Raw genomic sequence first — 20300 nt, forward strand, 5'->3', positions numbered from 1 at the left:
AAAAGCGGTGCCGGATGGAACCCCGAAACGAATATGGTCGAGCTCAGTTCCGAAATCTGGAACGAGATGGCCAAAGTACCAGTATGTCCATTCATTCTTATCTTCATGCCTTCAATCACTTATCATTTCTTTCTCATCCCAGTCAGGAACTAACAAGCGTTTAGGTTGGTTCAGAAGGAACCCCTTCCCGCTTTATGAATCAGTTGGTGTGCTCGTCGATCCTGGGATGGCCAAGGGAACTGGGAAGGTCAATTCTTTTGCTCCTGCCGAGGAAGCTGATGGAGAAGGTGAAAAAGATAAGGATGATGATACTTCAAGTGGCAAATCAATGAGCCGTGATGGGAGTCAACATGGGAGTTTAGATGAATCTCGACTTCAGCGTGCTATTGAATCCGAAGAAGAAACACCAGCACCTGCTAGCGTTCGTTCTGGAAACAAATTCATGAAAGGAAGAAGATTCAAACATAACCGATCACCAGAAGCTGAAGAAGTGCCTTCAAAAGGCAAAGCTCAAAAGCCTTTCGAAAGGAAACAGCGCAAGACTGCTGCTCAAGCTGGAGACGATTTTATAGATGGAATTGGCTCAATCTCAGATAAATTCATTACTCACATGGCAAATGATACTAGCACTTTAGCCTCTGGAAGTTTGACTCAACCTTACGACTTTCTCACCACTGCTACTCGGGGATTACGCAAGCTCGGTTTAAGTCAAGATGAACTCTATAAATCAATGGAATTGTTAAAGAAAGATGTCGATTATGCGAAGATGTTTGTTGGTCTTGAAGAAAAAGATCTACAACTCGGTTGGATCAGAGGGAAGTTGGCAGGTAATTAAAAACAAATGTATTTAATTCAGTTACAATTTTTTTTCAAAGTTTATCTTCCTTTGTTCTACCAACTATACTTGTAATTTAAGAAGAAGGTCCATCTTAACAATTTCCTAAAGGTTTTGTGATACAAGTACATCTTTATCGATTGTACATCTTTATCGATTATATAAAAATACTAAAACATGCAAATATTACATCTTTATCAAGTTTCTAAAAAAACTAAAAGATGAGTGTGTGATTAATTATGATAATAAATTGTTAATAAGTGAGATTGAAGGTTTTATGGTAAGCTTATAGATGGAAAAATCGAAAAACAAATGAGTAATATAATTCACATTCCACGAGCATCTCGTTGTTGGCGATAATTTCTCCACATCGCTTTAGCGATTTTCGTTCTCAACTTTCCTGCTTCGGATGACTCTTCAGCAGTGTTCCCAACAGCGTGTAACTCCTCTTGATTGACTCGAGGTTGATAGTTTTCATCAAATTCCCCATTAAATTGTTCATCATTGCTATCGACTGTTCTGATAAAGTTATGTATAAAAGCCATTAGGAGTATCAATCTTGCTTGAATTAAGATGGGATAATGTGACCCTTCTCCCATCACTTTAAACCTTTGCTTCGTTACGCCAAATATTCTTTCAATATAATTTCTTAAAGAAGCATGTCTTTTGTTATACAATTCCTGATAAGTTCGAGGTCTGTAGAGTAAGAAAACATTAGTTTTGGCTAAGCAATAAAACATAAAGAACGCACTCAGAATTATCGCCAGAAAATTCTCGAAGATGGTATCGCACCCCTCGAAAAGGGGTTTGACACGTTAGACTCAACGCAAATCCAGCATCGCCCAGTACATACTTACCAGCTGGAATGGTAAGGTTACTTTCGCGTGCATCATCCCACAGTTTACTATCCGCCACACTACCTTCCCAGCCGGCCAGAATGTAAGTAAAACATAAGCTGAAATTACAAGCAGCTAATACATTCTGAGTTATGTTTCCTTTTCGATTGAAATAAGGCTTGGCGTCTAGTGGCGATACATGAACTGGCATGTGAGTCCCGTCAACTGCACCGACGCAGTTCTTGAAGTAAGGATACCAATCGGGATTATTACGAATTGATGCTGACATTGGAGTATCTTGTTGAGGCAGGACAATGTATGAATGGATCAATTGAGTATTGATGGTAATGTCTCTAGTTAAATTGTTGATAATCCTATAAACACGTAATCATCAGCCTATGAAAAGATAATCAAAGAGACATGCTTGATTTACTTGGAAACTGTATCAGCAGACCTTTGAAAGCGCTGGTTGAGCTTGGTGTTTGAGAGTCCGGTGATGAGAAAGTAAATTAAAATAGCTAATTGCTCGGTGCTAGTAACGTATCTGGAATCGGAAAGTGATCCAGATTCCTCAAGCCGTCCTCTCAATTCAACAAAGACAGTCTTTTTCATTCCCATATTTTCATAAAAGACCTTCTCGTGCCCACTTAGTAATTCATCAATCCACATCTGGCCAGAAAGGATCGATCTGATCCTTGGATTTCTGATTATGGTGGGCTTCAAGATTCTGCTGTAGTAGAATCTAGCCGATTCTATCAAGATTATGTGGTGAAAACATATGGCTTGGCGGCGTCGATGTCTCCAGCGTTGAAGAGCTTGATGATGATACATATTAAAATTATGGAATGGATTTGGATTTATTTCACTACGTTCAAAGGATTATGAAAGAAAGGAAGAGGGTACAATTGGAGACTATTGATCTCAATGACCTCGGTGACCTGTTTACCGAATGACAAGATGTCCTGATGATCCCTTGATATGATCATCATATCACTTTTGATTCGGTTACCGAAGGCTTTCAAGGATCACAGCTTTACATATACATACACGGTGAGAATATTTCTCACCGTGATGTAAAAATCATATATGTAACTTTTTTCGGGTTTTGTTACCGAAGTGGGTGGTATGTATGCAAGATGAACTATACTCAGATATACTAAACTATACTGTGCAGTATAGTTGGGCAAGTTGATGGAAAACATGTATAACATTTTCCAGGCATAGTATAGTATGGTTTAAACAATATACCTTACTATACCTATACCAGTATAGTATAGTCACACCCTTCAAAAATACACTTGGTGTTGCTCATTGAGACTGCATCTTTCAGCCTAGGATTTTGTCAAGCTGAAATTGGTCATAGAGATGATTAGCTTGGCAAGAAGCAGTGATTAAACTTAAGTTGATCAACAATCATTCATGGTCAGTGGTAAGTGCACAGAAAGCCATGCCCATTGCATTGGCCTGTCCTTTGTGGTTTTCAAAGATCAAGTGGGTGATTCCACTATAAAAATGCCTTTGATTTTAATTGAGATTGAGATCTCGGAACATGTCTTTTCTTTCATGTGCATATACTCTCTCTTTTTGCTTACATAATTCACCTGTGGAATACTGTAATTGTTGGATATGTGATATGTTCTGTCCTATATGTACACTTCCTACGGCTAAGGTTGTCAGTGCCACTCGCCATTCCGGGTTTCCATCTCAGTGTTGGGCATGTTTCTCCACACCACATTCACTTGGACACGCGCACTTAGCTCAGTGGTTAGAGCACCCTCCTAGATATAGGGATCAGGTTGTGGGTTCAAGTCCCGCAGTGCACATTTTCTTTTCTGACATTCCAATAGGTTATGAGCCCAGATGCGTTCACACCATCTACCTAAGTCAGTTAAGTAATGTGTACTCTTGCCCCTACAAGTACATACAGTACAGATCAAGGGGGAATGTTGGATATGTGATATGTTCTGTCCTATATGTACACTTCCTACGGCTAAGGTTGTCAGTGCCACTCGCCATTCCGGGTTTCCATCTCAGTGTTGGGCATGTTTCTCCACACCACATTCACTTGGACACGCGCACTTAGCTCAGTGGTTAGAGCACCCTCCTAGATATAGGGATCAGGTCGTCGGTTCAAGTCCTGCAGTGCACATTTTCTTTTCTGACATTCCAATACAATGACATCATAAGTTTGAGTTTATAAAGGTCTTTCAATTGCTCTCTTTATACCTTTCTCTCTTCATCAAACTCTAACTTATTTTGTCTAAACCAATCTCCTTCCATCAGATTGTTGTATTTCTGTTGATCAGCATGTTAGCTTGATTAACAAAGCTAACTACCTGTTCTCCACAGGTATCTCATTCAATTATTTCAAGTACCAACACATCTGATTATCTCATCCCAACCAAACTCATTCTACATATCCTCATTTATATCAATATCATAGCTGTATATACATTTTGATCCAAGATTATTACATTTTGTAAATGTATCATTTTCAACAAACAACTCAATCTTGAACTTCTTCATCTCAATTTTAGAAACCTTTCTAGTATCAAAAGGATGTCTTATATTACACCCCATTTCATTTTGTTTGCTTGCATCATCACTATCTCATTTGGAGAGTATAATGACATTCCATGTAGCAAAAGAATAAATAACAAAGCAAGGCAAGGGATCAGCAAAGTTCCTTCAACTATTTCACTGTCAGGTCTATTTGATAGCAAATATTTCACTCTTGTAAGTCTTTCTTTTTAATCAAAGTTCATAAATCATATAACTGTTTTCTCATAGTATACTTTCCAGATTTGTTAGCTTCAAGAGTCTAAGCCAGTACAAGGAGGACTTGCTTGTTGAATGATTCCAGGAGGTAGCTTGTCAGTTCTCAATGTCTCATTAAGGAGAGCCAAAAGACCTCCAAGTAATAACATAAAAAAGAAGCTTATGAAACAATTTATTGAAATCCTTATTTCATTATTATCATATCCTTTGTTTTCTTGCGCGTAAATCAAATATATAAAATAAAAGAAACCCACAACTTTTGGTCTAGTTTCAAAGACTCATAAAACCCAAAACATAACTACAAATTTTTTGGTTTAGTTTCACAGACCCAAAAACAAAGGAACGAAAACAAATAACAGACAGAAAATATCCCAAATAGGAAAGACCATGTGGACATTTAAACATGAGATAGTGTCAAAGACATAAAAACTCATTACCTGAGAAGAACCAATTAACTAACCATAGAAACCAATCAATAAGTATCAAGTGGACCTAATAACAAACTTCCCAATTGGGAACTATTTAGTTTAAAGGAAACAAACATACCAAAAATACAAGAGAGACTTAATGGAAAATATATCATCCAATATATCTAACCACAATTCAACTATGAGGTTATGAAAGTATAAATAGATTTTTTCCTTGAATTCAGGAGGAGGGTGACTGATTTTGAACCCAATTTTATTTAGACAAACATCTAACTAAAAACCTTTTCATCAATCCTCTCAGATTTTCTCAAGTAGCCTTCTATTACTAGAACCCTTCTTGTCAGCCTAGAATTGATATCCTTGCTGCTTATCACAGCATCCACTAAGAATCAGCCTCTCTAATCTTTCAGATCTCTTTGACTGATGTTTGGATTACCTTCTTACTAGCTATCCAAGTAGCTTCATCGCCTTGTGCTTTCCAGCTCCTAGGTTTCTGATATCAAGACCTCATTTGTACCTTTGACAAAGCCTCTTCTGACTTGGGTTAGTTAGTTTCTTTCTTCCTCCCCATTTGGTCAATAGACCCAGTTCTTACAATATCTTCATTGGCAAGATACCTACTATCTTAGGATTTTAGGCTACTCTAGGTTCATACTTCGGAGAAATTGCAGGCTTGGGCTTGACCTCTCTTCATCTGTCACCTGAAAGTGGGCCTGCCCTGCTATCCAATCCTAATATTCACACCAAAATCCTACATCAGTAAAACTGATATAATTTTCTGTGCGACCTGTTCTAAAGACAGCCACTCACCACTCCCCGTGACCAGCAAAGTATCAGTCAGGAACCGTACTGCAAGCTGTAGGCTATACCATTTGTAAGTAGATTTAGTAGCCACCCTGAAATGGCTTCCCAAAGAAAGGAGGATTTACTCCAACACCAAAGCCCGGAGATTCCTAAACAGAAACCTGATGAATGAATATGTATTGATTTGGCTTTTGTAAAAGGTTTTATCCTTGATCATTTCTTTGATAGAATGTGTATTTGTATATAAATGTAAATAAACACAGCAGAGCAATAACAACCATTTTCAATCTAACTTTGGATATGGTACAAGCTTGCAAGTGAGAACTATTGCGCACGACCTTGAATTCAAACATCCCATAACTTGAACTGTTCAAAATTGTTCATTGCCATCCAAATTGTGTCTGTCCATCTTTTCTTTTCTTGACTTTTTTCATCCAAAGTCCCCCCTGCCTTCCAAAAGTTTCTGAACATGAGGTATATCACAGAGTATCTCAACTTGAGTCCCGGGAGGGAGTGCTCTGTTGTCCACCTACACTCGCTGGTGCGCGCGCCCAGGTACTCGAAATCATCTAGTCTGTTGAACATGATCAACACTTCCTCATCCCTGTTAGATGAATGATTCATTTGCGCGAGTATGTAGCAGTCATCCACCTTCTCCCTGTTGTGACTGTTGTACCATCATGTTTTCTCACATACACCTAACTCATTGGCCAAACAAAATTCAATCACAAATGAAGCCTTAACCATTTTTTGCTACCTGTTTTATATTGAAAGTGCATTTTCAGGTTGATCACTAAAAAAACACATGCAGCCTGGAAATCAAAGTTCATCAACTCTCAACTTTCCTTTGAACCTCCTTTAACCTCTTCACTATGCTATCAAATTGACTTGATTAATATTTCATCGAGTGGTCATTTACATGAAGTCAAGCTTTCAAATTCTAGGGAATTGGGAGGGCAGTGCTACAAAGATGTTCTTCTATGTTGAAAATTCCTCTGCATCATAAAGGTACATAGGCGGTTTGGCAAACCATTTCGTTGTCTTTTCGTATTGTCACTTTCTGACCAAGAAAGTTCAAGAGTATTGAATTTGTAGGGGCCCGACCTGGCCCCACGGCGCACGCTATGGCCATTGTTTTGACGGAACAGTCCGGGTCAGGCTCGATCGAGCTAGCTGTCACATCCCGTGAAACTAAAGGGTGGGTATTCCTTATGTGACATCAGCGATTGATCAGATCGCTAAACTCGAGACCATTGATCAATTGAACCATCATTGCCACACTTTCAACTTGGTGTATTGAGAGTCCTACCTCTTTATAAATCTAGCTTCGCTATCCTAACATGGCCAATGGTATTCCTACCCAAGGTGTTGGTAGCCTCTTCACTCTCATCAAACGGTGGGTTCGTTCTCAGCTTATAGTTCAATCTTAAACAAGCGATCCATTGATTTGATTTACCTCTAGGCTTGAGGCTGCTACCTCCCGACTCGAAGACATTGCAGTAGCCCAAACTTCCGTAGGAACCCCTGCATTGCTTAATGAAGGCTTCTCTACTCACGCCTCGCCTAGTAACGTGCCTGGAGTCTCGTCTGGCTCGGCATCTAACCCGGAGGCGATGGAGACACCCCCTTCGATCAAGGCCTTTGATGAACTTCTCTCGGGATCCTTGGCGCGGTACCTCACATTGTCAAAGGACGTAGGTGGGCCTGCCCAAGAGCAAGCCAATCACGTCGAACAAGCATTCATGGCCCAACGCGAGTTTCTACTGGTTGCCAGTGCTTGTCAAAAGCCTTCGATCGATGCCCTTATGGAGCTCCTCCAACCTACTTCTGATCCTCTCAACAAAGTGGTAGAGGTCAAAGATGCTCAACGAGCTGAGAAACGTCTCTTCAATGGTCTCACTGCGGTGGCTGAGGGTATTCCTGGTCTCGGCTGGGTAGCCGTGGAGACTAAGCCGGGTCCAATGGTATCGGATGCAAAAGATAGTGCGCAATTCTGGGTCAATCGTGTTGTCAAAGATAACAAAGACAGGTATGTCGAACCTCGACGTGAATTCCTTTACTTCCGGTACACGTTCCTTCAGATTCGCTTTCATCTAATACTCCTTGCGTACTTGAACAGTGACCCACAATTGGCCGACTGGGCTAAAAGTTTTATCGTCGTGCTCGAAGATTTACGCAAGTACATCATGCAGTATCATACTACCTGTCTTGTCTGGAATCCAAAGGTCGGCTCTTCGTTATTGAGCTATTGATCTTGACCTCTTGCCCTCGATGGCCTACAGGGAATAAATACCCAGGGATAGAACTAACCCACTATATCTTTTGCAGGGTGAAGATGCCACGAGTTTCGCTAAGCGCATGTCACCAGCTGGGTCTCCTTCAGCCTCGACCCCGCGGGCACCCACTGGAGCCCCTTCCGCTCCGACACCACCACGACCTGGACCACCACCACCCGGGCCACCACCACCACCACCCATGCCATCAATGAACCAAGCTTCTGGAGCGGCAGGTGGGATGGATGCTGTATTTGCTGCACTTAACAAAGGTGAAAATATCACCAGCGGACTAAAAAGAGTGGATCCGAGTCAGATGACACATAAGAACCCGACCTTACGAACTTCATCAGCCACGGGCCCATCCGGAGGCTTAACAAGTCCACAGGGTAGTATCAAGAGGCCTACGAAACCGCCAAAACCCCAAAGCTTTCAAAAAAGACCTCCTAAGACTCAACTAGATGGGAATAAGTGGGCGATTGTACGTGATCTATATTGAGTGTATCAGAGAGCAATACCCCAGATCCCAAGCGCGCTCGGTGACTCTCACTGCTTGTACTGATATAATATCTGGCCTTTTAAACTCTTGTGTAGGAGTACCACGAAAATCAGTCTTCGATCGTCATTGAAAACACTGAGATCAATCAAATTGTCAACATCTTTGGTTGCAAAAATTCCACAATCTCGATCAAGGGCAAAGTGAATGCGATTACATTGGTATCGTGTACCAAGACATCTGTCTTGTTAGAGTCGGTTGTTTCTTCACTTTCGATCACTTCTTCTCCTTCCTTTACCGTTCAAGTACTCGGAAAAGTTCCGACGGTCATGGTAGATGCGACTGATGGAGGTCAGATCTATTTAAGTAAGGAGAGTCTTGATGTTGAAATTGTGACGGCGAAGACTAGTGCTTTGAATGTGAGTTTACCGAGTGAAGAAGAAGAAGGAGAGTTTGTGGAACGAGCTATGCCAGAGCAATTGAAGACGGTCGTAGTGAATGGCAAATTGGTGACAAGTGTTCTTGAACACAGTGGTTGAGGTCCTGGAAGCTATCTTTCTGCTACATACTAAGAGTCAAGCGAAGTGTGGAGAAGCCATGTGTGATCATCAACGGTGTTTTATGTTTTTGTTATGTTATTTTCGAATTGGTTCATTATTTCAAATGGACAACGTGGTTTCTTATTAATTTCATGGATTCTGAGCATATTATCTATACAATCGTATCTGGAATATACGATTGAATTGAGTCTTTGTTTTTTAAAGCTGATGAGACTCCCCTCAAAAGGAAAACATCTCTGTGTTTGACTCAATTTTTCACCGATGCTGGATGGAAGTGGCGCAGCGACGTGTCACAAGCGTGACAAACTGTCATAGATGACGCCTTAAGTTGAATCAAAAATGGCGTTCCTGCCTGAGTTTACAGATGTCCACAGCACTGGAGTCGACTAGGAGATAATGTCCATTGCATGTATACGGGGAGTTACATTATGACTTCAAGCAACTATTTCTCAAACACTTGTCGAGTTGCAGGTCAAGTCAGATTTTGACTTCAAACCCGTAAGTCAATCCATCGAATTTCGCACTACAGTCGACTCCCTCGAAATCCATATCCCTCGAATCCCATACTTCTGCCTAACCCATAGAAATTTGGGTCCATAAAATTTATAGGCGGGGAAAAGTGGCCCAAAACCCATACCTCGCACTATTCCCATGACCCATAACTTTTTTTAGGAAACCCAGGTCAAAAGCCATAACCAAAATTTGCCAAAGACAAAGATTTATAAAAAAAACGCATCCTTGTGAATTTTTCGGCATAATCAATCTCAAAATGCTTCCAAAAGACCTTTCACAATTCGGCGTATCAGATATTGAAACAGGTTTCAATGCTTTACAAACAGAGAATAACAAACGACTCAAGCCTCTCAAGCAACTTATCAGTGAAGGGAAGAAGTTATCAGAGGCAGATGAAAGATTCATAGACTGTGCTGGAAACTTAATAGATGAAACACTTGTGTTGAGGAAGATCATAGAAGAGGGGAATGTGGCTAAGGCTGCCAGTCAATTCAACAATGATGAACTGAAGAGACTGGAACTTTTGGTTTTGAAATTCAATCAGACCAAGGAAGCGGTGATTGCTAAAAGACAAAGTAAGTTGTAACCTTCAGGATGTAATTGAGTTGTTCACTTGTTGAAAAGATGTGTTGTTCAATTTTTTAGGCTCCAAGAAACATGTAGCCGAGGAAAGTAAAGGAAAAAATAACCGGCCAACAAGTAAAAAGAATAAAGCTGCAAAGGCTCAATCAACTCTGGCTCAGCGAGTTGAAGTCCTTGATTGGTACGAACGGAATGGTTGCAATCAATCTAAGACTGCCCGACACTTTTCTGAAATCTATCCCGAGTTGAACATCAAGCAACCACTTGTTTCAGAATGGGTCCGAGACAAGACCAAGATTTGAGAGAATCATCGAGCTGGTCACACTGGATCTCGAAAGAACACATCCGAGCATCCGCAGGTTGATGAAGCACTTCAAGCCTGGGTTCAACAGGCTGTCATTGCAGGCTTAACAATCACGGGCGATGTGATATGATCCAAGTGGTGTGAATTCGCTAAACTCTTCAAAATCTCTGAACAAGACTGGCTTGCTCTTAGTGAGGGATGGCTCACTCGATTCAAGACTTGGAACGGTTTACGCCACATAAGAAAGCACGGAGAAGCTGGCTCCGTCCTTCCTGATACAGTAGCTGCCGAGCGTCAACGCCTCCGAGAAATTACCAACCTTTACCATCCACGAGATATTTGGAACATGGATGAGACTGGTCTATTCTACAGGTTGGTTCTCTCTTTAACATATGTATACAGTGTAACATTTATCAATAACAATCACCTTCTTATGTTTTAGCATGCCCCCCGACAAAGGTCTTGCATTTGGGCCAAAATCAGGGGTTAAAGGTGATAAGCAAAGATTGACCTATGCCCTTGCTGCTAGTGCTGAAGGTGAAAAGATTGAACCTTTAATTATTGGCAAGGCAAACAAGCCTGCATGCTTCAACAAGAAAAGTGGTGAGAGTCTTGGTTTTTGTTATCGTAACAACACTAAAGCATGGATGACTTTTGAGCTGTTCAGCAGCTGGATCACAAAGTGGGACCAAGATCTTGCGGTTCAAAAACAACACATCCTCCTACTAGTTGACAACTTCAGCGGGCATGGAGAGCCTCCCGAGCACAAGCTTACAAACATTCGGTTAGAATTCTTCGCACCCAACCTAACCTCACATATCCAACCCTTGGATGCCGGAATCATAGCCTCATTCAAGTGTCACTACCGATCAAACTTTATCAACTATTCACTGAAGCGTTATGATGCAGAGATCCCGGTTGCTGAAATCTACAAGATACACCAGCTTGATGCAATGAAATTGGCTCAAGAAGCTTGGTTTTGTGTTAGTGAAGGCACTATATGAAACTGCTTCCGCAAGACTGGGATCATCTCACCTTGCAAACCTGATGGATTGATAATTGATAACCCAACTGTCTTAACATCAGACTTGGACACTAACCTCCCAATAGTCCCAGATTCCGAAGCTGAGGCTGTGTTGGCCGAAGATCTCGAACAACTCAAACAGCTCAAACTTGTCCATCAATGGAACATGATGCCAATTGCCGAGCTTCTCAATCCTCTTGGAGAGCATTCTAGTGGATTGGAGGAATGGACTGTCGACGAAATATTTGAATCGATCAATAATCGAGATACTGACAAGAATCAAGATACTGAAATAGACATTTTCAAAGTCTCCACTCCTCGACCAAGCTATACAGCCTTTGCATCTTCCCTTTCTGTTGTTTCCGAGTACACCAAGCATGAAGACACACCCAAAGCAAAGTCTTTTGAAGCTGCTATTCGCACTGCTGGCAGGCACTTTTGCTTAATTCACACGCGATCTTTAAAACAACCATCATTATCTGACTACTTTATTAAACATTAACTACAGAACTCTTATACATAACTATTGTTATTGCGCACAAGAATGAAGAAATGGTTTTTTTTTTATTTGCTTGTTCCTTGTTTTTATCTCCCTCTTGACCCATACTTTGCCCGCCGAACCTTAATCTATGGGTGATGAGGGAGATCCTCCAAAACCATACGTCCATAAAACCCATAGTTTTGGGCTTCCATGAAACGGTATGGGTTTTGAGGGAGTCAACTGTAGTTGAAAAGGTTCTGAAATAGCTTCACATGTTTCCCAAAAGTGATCTGCCGGCTGATTAGCTGCTGAACAAAAACACAGATTCAGGCTCCATGCCTAGTGAACGAGGTAGTCACACTGAAAAACATAGCAAGTGCTGATGGGATTTTATCATTTTTGGCTCCTGTGATCTTGATACGGGGCTCATCAAGCTTTCATCATCAAAAAATCTTGTAGCAAAGCATACCTTCATTCAAAAACTGCGGCCGAGTTGTTTGCAAAGTGGTATATGCGGGTGAGCATTGGAGTTGCAGCAAAACATTAGCACCAAAGCTTCTTCAATTGGTACTGAAATGCCTGGAAGTTTTCTCTCCACAAGTGGTCTTAGGTCAGACACTTCTTGAATTTGGACCTTTGATTTCCCCAGCAACTTGCATGTACAACAGCGGGTCTTGATAAACATACGGCAATCGAGTCAATGGACATTTATGACTGCTGTACAACCACACCCTCAGTCACCATATCTACTTTGTTAAATTGAACTTCAGCACACAAATCATGCCATCTGTGTCATATCTGTTATATCCACTGCTCTATTATGTTGTGTTCAACAAGTCAAGCTCAGCCTCTACAGCTGTTCCATTGAATTCCAAGCTTGCGCTTGTTTCCATAGTTGATCATGCCAAATCCTTCACAGCAGAAATTGTCGTTCACAATCTTTTCCCAAGCCCGCATCCATCCCTAATCACCACCCCACCCAATTTCTTTTCTTGAGTGACCGCTGCCGAGATTTCAGAAGAGACGTCAGTCGGCAGAAGCGTTAGCTTTGAGGACAAACTTTGAAAACTTTTCGATACCTTTAATGGCGCGGTCACATATATGCAAGGAAAGCAGCTTGCGCTCTATCAAGCTTATCAACACTCGGCGTTTTTGACTCTTCAGAGAAGTGAAAGAGCTGATGTCAAGTCTCTAGCTCAAAGGTTTTGACGACTGCCTCTCAAAGCTCTATTGGCTAATCCTAATTTGTGTCCTGATATAAGTCCAGATGCAAATTGACTGGTCTCAACGGCCTTGGTCCTCCTCAATCAACAACATGTTGTTTCTTTGGAGCAAATTTGGATACACAAAATGATACAATGGATCCAAGATCTCAGTCCAAAGACCCAACCATCCTTGGTTATCAAGGAACCCCATGAGGCTGGACTGATGCAAGCTCAACTCAAGAGGTATCTTTTACAGGGTGAGTGGTTTTGGTTTGAAAGTCTGGAATACATGGGTGTGCATCTAATGAGGCTTCCATGATCAAAAGACACCTTGCTGAAGAAGACAATGTATGTCAACCATCACCCCTCAACTGGAGCCTACAATGAGAATGGTGAGTGGCAAGCATTTGATTGACATCTCATGTCTTATCTCATATTCACTATCACTCCCAGCAAAAGGTAATTTTCCCAAGGAAAAAATGATTACATTTAATGCATTTTTAATCAAAAATGCTCATTTAATGCTGAATAATGCTTATTTAATGCTGATTTAATGCTGATCAAATGCATTTTCAATCATTTTTTGCTCTAAATGTATTCATTTTTTACTTGGGAAAATTACTTTATGCTGGTAGTGTATATCTCTTGTTGTAGATCTCCGTGGTGCACTTTAATCTCTGCTTTACAATAGATTGTCTGTGGTGTCCATTTTTGATCCTGATAGACTTTGTTTGATCTTTAAGGTATAGAAAAGATATTTCAATGTGTGAAACTTCTCAAAGAAATGAAAGATGAAGTGCCTCACCTTTTCAGTCACCAGGCCGGGCAGCATTTTCAGGAGATGTTTGAAATATTAATGACGGAAAGGTTGGTTGGGGAGCCAGCACTTGATCCTGTCCGCCACAATCTCCTCACCAGGCTATACAAATCAATTCACTTTAGTATCCTCACAGGCCCAGAGAAAGAGTGTGTGTTAACATACAGAGTCCTCAAACACTTGCTCACACATGTTCCTCAATTTCAGATCAGATTTGAGAAATTACTTTCCTCTGATCATACTGTTTGACAGAAAATCAATGCTACAGAAGAACTTGTCACTCTAGATGCCGAGAAAGGTAAGGAGCTGATCAAGCCTCTCACATCTTTTCAGAACACTAAAATTCATGAGCTGAAAGATGTCCTGCATAAGCTAATCTACTTGGGATTGGAAGATAACCAATACCGCAAGCAACTCTACGTCTCTGTCAGTGTAGTCAGTAAACTTAATAATGGAAGGATTTTCAAATGCAACTTTGGAAAAGTCACAAACTTCTAGAATGTGTGTCAGGAATTTGGGAGACGATGTACCCCAAGATTGTTATTGTCAACTGGGTTTGGTGTGGTGAATAGTTGAGAAGCTGCTTGAGGATTCCTTCCACAAGCAAGGGATGGGGGTCTTTATATAGACATCCATCTCTGCAAAATACAAATAAGGAAAGTGGACAAAGATACAATATGATGATGTCAGGGACATCGAGATAAGATAGAAGATGGCCGGATCCGATGGTGTTTGGATCCGGACGACAACATTGATGGACAAATCCGGGGGATTTGTCAAAAAGAAAAATGGGGATACATTTTAAAATCACACAAAAGAATAAGCACACTTGAAAGAGCGTGAATCAAAAGAAGAAAGATAACAAAGAGAACACAGGGAATCAGGGTATCACAAGATGTCTTTGGAAAGGGTTCCTAGACACAGTTATGAATATTGACTATTTTCCTTGCATTTGTGGAACTTTTGTTACCTGATTCATTTCTATGTCAATTTTGAGAAGCTGAAAAATTTATAACTGACATGATCTGAGGTCCCAAGTTCCTTGAGTATGCGGAAAAGTACCTTCTAATCAGTCAATGGCCGGATCAACTAAGTAGTGATATTGCGGCTCTTGGGAGGAGAGTAGCAAACTTGCCTGTTGAATGGTATTGGTTGTCTACTTGGGGTGCAATCTTGTTGTCAGAACATTATAAAATGCTTCTCAACTCTGCGCTGCTATTGTATTTGAATGCATATGACTCATATGCACATCTATGAATTACTTGCACAACTTTTCAAACATAACGGGCCAGTGATCATCAACTCCTTAACTAAAGAGTTGGAACAAAACACTCATCTAGAAGAAAATATGCAAATCTTGGCAAGACTCTCACTTTGAAATGATATGGACCTTTCACCCCTTGCAAAAAGTCTGTGTAAAGACTTGTCCCAATGGATTATTGATTGTATGGAACCAATTTGGGTTCAAAGCAGCTTTGCATACATTGACCAAGTTCTGCTTTTGAAGGCTTCCAAAGCTCTACTAATATTTCACAGCTTTTGAGAATGTTCTGGAAGGGTTTAGACCATTGGATTTGTGTGGGTGCGTACAATTAATTTGCAATAAATTCAGATGAATGATTGTCTTATATATGAATATATCTCAGATTCCAACACGCAAGCAGTCCCGGAAGGTTGGAATTTGAGGTCACTGATTGCATGACAAAACCAGCTTTATTGCCTAAGGCAGTACATGCATAAACAACACAACAAAGGTTGTGCAAGATCACCATAATCCTCTTCAAAATCCATGCTAGTATTGGACAGATATCTTCCTCAACGCAATATTTCAAAGATCAATGAAAAGTATAAAATTTTATAATGAACATATAACAAAATGTTGGGCTTTGGTTTTGGGTTAAACTATAATAGGAATTGTAGAGAAATAATTATTAATTTGATTTGATGACTTAGTAGTGGTTAAAATGATAATTAAAAGGTGATAACTTTAATTGCAAGGCTCCATGTATTTTTTTTTGAGATCAGCATGGAAATATACCTTTTTATGATAAAAAAGATGGTAAAAATATCCAGTGAAAGCCAAACCCCCACACACATAAATCTCTCTTCAATTCAGGTGAGCAGATGGCTTTTTTTGGTCAATGAGTTCAAAATGATGTTGCAGAAAAGTTTATGTGAGCTGAAAAACAAGATGTTAAATCAAAATAAGAAAGGGGTGGATACTTTTACAGATGAATCATTCTTCCAGTAGGGATGAGGCAGTGTTACTTATATTTGCTAGAGTGGGTGATTTAAGGTAACTGGACTTACCAGCAAATGTTGAGGGGGACTACAGCACTCCCGGAACCCAAGATACCTTGAAAAGTACCCATCTGGTATATCTAATGTTCAAAAACCCTTGAAAGGCAGAAGTGGGAACTTTTGGATGAAAAGATTGAGGAAGGCCAAGATATGAATATTTAGCACACCCAGGTTTTATGTAAAGATCAAACAGATACAATTTGGATGCCAATGAAAACTTTGGAATGTTCCAAGTTATGAGAAATTTGAGTTGGAGTTCTGCATCCTTTTGAGCAAAGCCTTCAATTGCATAAGAAAGAACAGTGAAATTTTTCTTGTAGAATTTTTCCTGTTGTGTCATTTTCCTCTACCAAATTTCCGGACCTCTCACGTCACAAAATCACATTCAGAGTAAGTATGTTGTATCCAGGCTGCGGGTTTATCACCTGCGAGTGACTATGTTAACTTTGGTGAATAAGAGTCATGAAGGTGCTTCAGAACATAGTGGAATTGTGAGGTGCTATCAAAACGATTTTCTGATGGTTACACTTTCTGATTATCTTGTAGCTGTCAATCGTCTGATTTTATCTAGGATTTGTATTATAACCTTTGAGAATTGTTGTGCTTTTTGTAAGCTTGACTAGGCCCCTCAGGAGTGTGTTTTCCGCGCGCTGCTTATGTGTTTTGTCTTTCTAATTGAAGTATGACGTACTTTGCTATTTGGTTATCTTGTCTATTACTCATCCTTTCTCTTATGATTACGAACATCATCTAATGATGTCATTATGTTAGTAATAGATCATGTGAGCTGTGATTGCTGTGACGGCTTCTTGAGATGTTATTGGTATATAAAGACCAAGTCTATCATCACTTGTACTTTCTCTTTGTCCTTACCAATTCTATTCATCTCTTCGAGCAGGTTTGTCTAACTGCTTGTTATTGGTTGTTGAGATTATCATCTCACTAGTCAACTAACTAGTTCACTCCTCAGGTTTGTCTAACTGCTTGTTATTGGTCGTTGAGATTATCATCTCACTAGTTAACTAACTAGTTCACTCCTCAGCCTTATAACAATTGTTTAATTTTTCTGATCACTTTGTGCTTCTCGATCAGCCTCTACTTGCTCAAGTCCTCATTAAAGGATTCATCCCAGCCACGCGTGAACCATATTTAGCTGCCCATCTAGCGCAAGTGAATTCATGTGGTGTTGTACCCAGGATTCAAAGGGACTGATTGGTTGATTTAAATTTCTTTCGCAACCACACCAGGGCGCACTTGTACTACTACAGCACAAAGTTTTGTCTAAAATGGTTATTATTGCTCAGCTTTTGTTATTTACATTTATCTACAAATAGGCATTTAGGGTGTTCAAACCTGTGCAAGAAATGTGCAAGACCGACGTGCAAGATCCGTGCAAGATCCGTGCAAGATTTTTTGCACTAATCTTGCACAGTAATTTTTTTGACAACCCGAGTTATTGTGTTCCAAACCGTGCAAAAACCGTGCGAGACCGACTCTTGCAAGTTTTGTGCAAGATCCGTGCAAGTTCTATTCATATCTTGCACAGAACTTGCACAAAACTTGCATGAATTTACATTTATCTACAAATAGGCATTCTATCAAAAAATGATTGAGAATAAGATCTTTTGCAAAAGCCGATTTGATCCATATCTATCCATCAAGATTCTGATTATGAATCTCCAGGCTTCCATGTGGCCTATGGGCAGGTTGACCTGCATTGATCAAACACTTCAAATAAAAGACCAGAGATGTAGGTTTTCTTTAGCTGTTAGCGCGTTTTTAACGTCTCCAAGCTACGCCTGCAAGATGCAAAAAAACGTTAGCGCTTTGTTTTGTTAGCTTGCTTATCCACGCTATCACTGGTCCGGGTGTAGATTGACTTTGAAGGGTGAAAACAAAGCATCGCCGACGACGCCAACAAACAAAATATCCAGAAGCTGAATGCACAATAAAAACCCAGTTCTCACAGCGCATCCGGCGACTGCACAGGAGAAAATTTACCCGTGCTAGCCAACCTCAAGGTCAACTCACAACCATCAGCATTGGGATGTTTCACCTGAGATCCACGTACATAGGATGTGCCGGGGCAATTTTTGGTGATGCTGATCACGATTCACTATTGAATCTCGCCGGGCCTTCCGCATTCAACCTCGTTACATCCGCCTCTACAGACACTTTACATACACTCTGCTCAAGAAGTCATGTGAAGCCACATGGAGAATGAAATGCAGATTCACCCCGATCCACCTCGTCCGCCATTCACAGATTCACGTTCTGAGTTGTCATCAGAAGCCTGAATGAGGGTTGTGCCACGAGAAGAACAAGCTCAAGCTGTTATCAAAGACTCCGATTGATGTGTTTTCTCGCTGATCATGTTCTGGTCTCTCAAATCACCAAACTTTATTGCAATCGAATCGCTCGACATCTCAGATATACCGTGCGGAGAGGTGGAGCCACTCTACCACACAAATCGCCGCGGCTCCTCGAGGGGCGCGGACGCAGCCGCGCGAGAGGGGCTTAGTTAAGCTTACGCGGCTCCCGACCTTTTCAATGCTCACCCAAACCGTACCTCACATCCGGTCAACAGCGCGCAAAGGGCTTGTACCGCGTGGCCAAACGTCTCTCGACAAGTCCCTGCAGCCAGTAAGCTTGCTTGCAGTAGCTTCGGTGACCGGTTTGTAAATCGACGACGTGTTGGCTGGTTACGACTTACAGACTGAGACCTCCCCCCACTGCAGGGAATGCGGCCATCTGCAAGCCGCCCACAGAACCGGTCAGATCCCTCGGTACTGTATGTATGTACAGCACGCGTGGGTTGGCAAGTGAGAGAGGTTGATCGGTTAAAGGACCGGGCGAGATGTGATCATGAAGGTCACCCCTTGATTCGGTTTACTCGTGCTGATCCTACCCCTTCGCTTCAATCGCCCAATCGACACAAGGAGGAGGGAAAGGTACAAATCGTCGATCGATTCCATGTCTCCTGACACTGATGCTCAACCTCATGAGGAGCAACATATCTCTCAAGATCTCTTATCACACGTTTTTGGCTCTCCTGAAGGATACACTACCTTTTGACATAAGAATTGGGGATAAAGCTTCAGACCCCCAACTGTAACACCATGAAGCCCAACGAGTTGCAGATTGTTGCAGGCCAATGCATTTTCAAAAAGCGTTTAAACCTCAAAGCGCAAGCGGTCAGCAAGTCAGTTATGTGTAAATGCGTTTACTTGGAAGAAGGCATGACCTGGCATGACTTAACCGAGGAGAGAGAGAAGAAGACAGACAAGGTCAAGTGGGTGTTCCGATCGCAGCACCTTTCTTTTGACTTTTACAAACACGCTTGCAGGGCATGCACCGCGCCACATGTGAGTATGAGTGGGAGTCTCTCTGGGTCCCTGCTAAATGTAGTCCCCTACCAGGCTCACCCCTCAAAACAGTATGTATGTACAGGAAGTATGACTATGTACAACCCACCAAAGGAGGAGAAGTGAGAGTGAATATTGAAAGACTGAAAGACGAGTTAAGATAGCAATTTCTTCTTTTAATGAAGAAAATACACTTTAACCAAACAAAACTGACCCCTTGCTTTTTTTTAAACTATCACCTCACCCTTTAAATGGAAATGGAAGGCTTGATAAATCTTCAAAGGTTCTGATCACTTCTTTGAGAATAACCAGTGGATCTACAGTGATCGATTTGAAATTCTCACGCCGCTTTCTTTCAGTATAGCCTACCCTAGTACCCACAAACAAAACGCCTTCAAGATTTTTTTGTTTACAACAATTTTAATTGCAATCATTTCCCTAAACAACGATTCCTTCTTGTGTAGAACAACATTTATATTCTCAGTAGGTTGACGCCTGATGGATTTTAGATTCACTCTTTGACCTCTTCGCATATATATACGTTTCTACCTGACTACGTACTATCTTCAATCGCCTATTCTTGACGAGTTCCAATCACAATTACTCTTTCACGCTTATTACCAATATATATCCATCCTAGCAGTTGTAGGCGGCTTTCGAACCGACTTTCTCTTGTCCATACAAGTACTAACCAAATA

At 41.0% G+C, this 20300-nt stretch overlaps 2 protein-coding genes across 2 annotated transcripts; both read left to right on the forward strand.

Moving 5' to 3' along the window:
• Positions 1–6944: 6944 nt before the first annotated feature.
• MELLADRAFT_115627 (uncharacterized protein) lies at positions 6945–9209 on the forward strand (the record flags this gene model as incomplete). The annotated part of the gene is made up of 5 exons (XM_007406707.1): positions 6945–7077; positions 7144–7710; positions 7801–7906; positions 8010–8435; positions 8549–9209. 5 exons carry the CDS (start codon positions 7022–7024, stop codon positions 8987–8989), a joined length of 1596 nt encoding a protein of 531 aa, XP_007406769.1.
• A 4055-nt stretch (positions 9210–13264) lies between these two features.
• Positions 13265–15193, forward strand: MELLADRAFT_103773 (uncharacterized protein; the record flags this gene model as incomplete). Its single annotated transcript, XM_007406708.1, has 4 exons — positions 13265–13376; positions 13863–14014; positions 14189–14362; positions 14975–15193. 4 exons carry the CDS (start codon positions 13265–13267, stop codon positions 15191–15193), a joined length of 657 nt encoding a protein of 218 aa, XP_007406770.1.
• Positions 15194–20300: the final 5107 nt, after the last annotated feature.

This window comes from Melampsora larici-populina, assembly GCF_000204055.1.
Source record: "Melampsora larici-populina 98AG31 unplaced genomic scaffold MELLAscaffold_7, whole genome shotgun sequence".
NCBI lineage: Eukaryota > Fungi > Basidiomycota > Pucciniomycetes > Pucciniales > Melampsoraceae > Melampsora > Melampsora laricis-populina.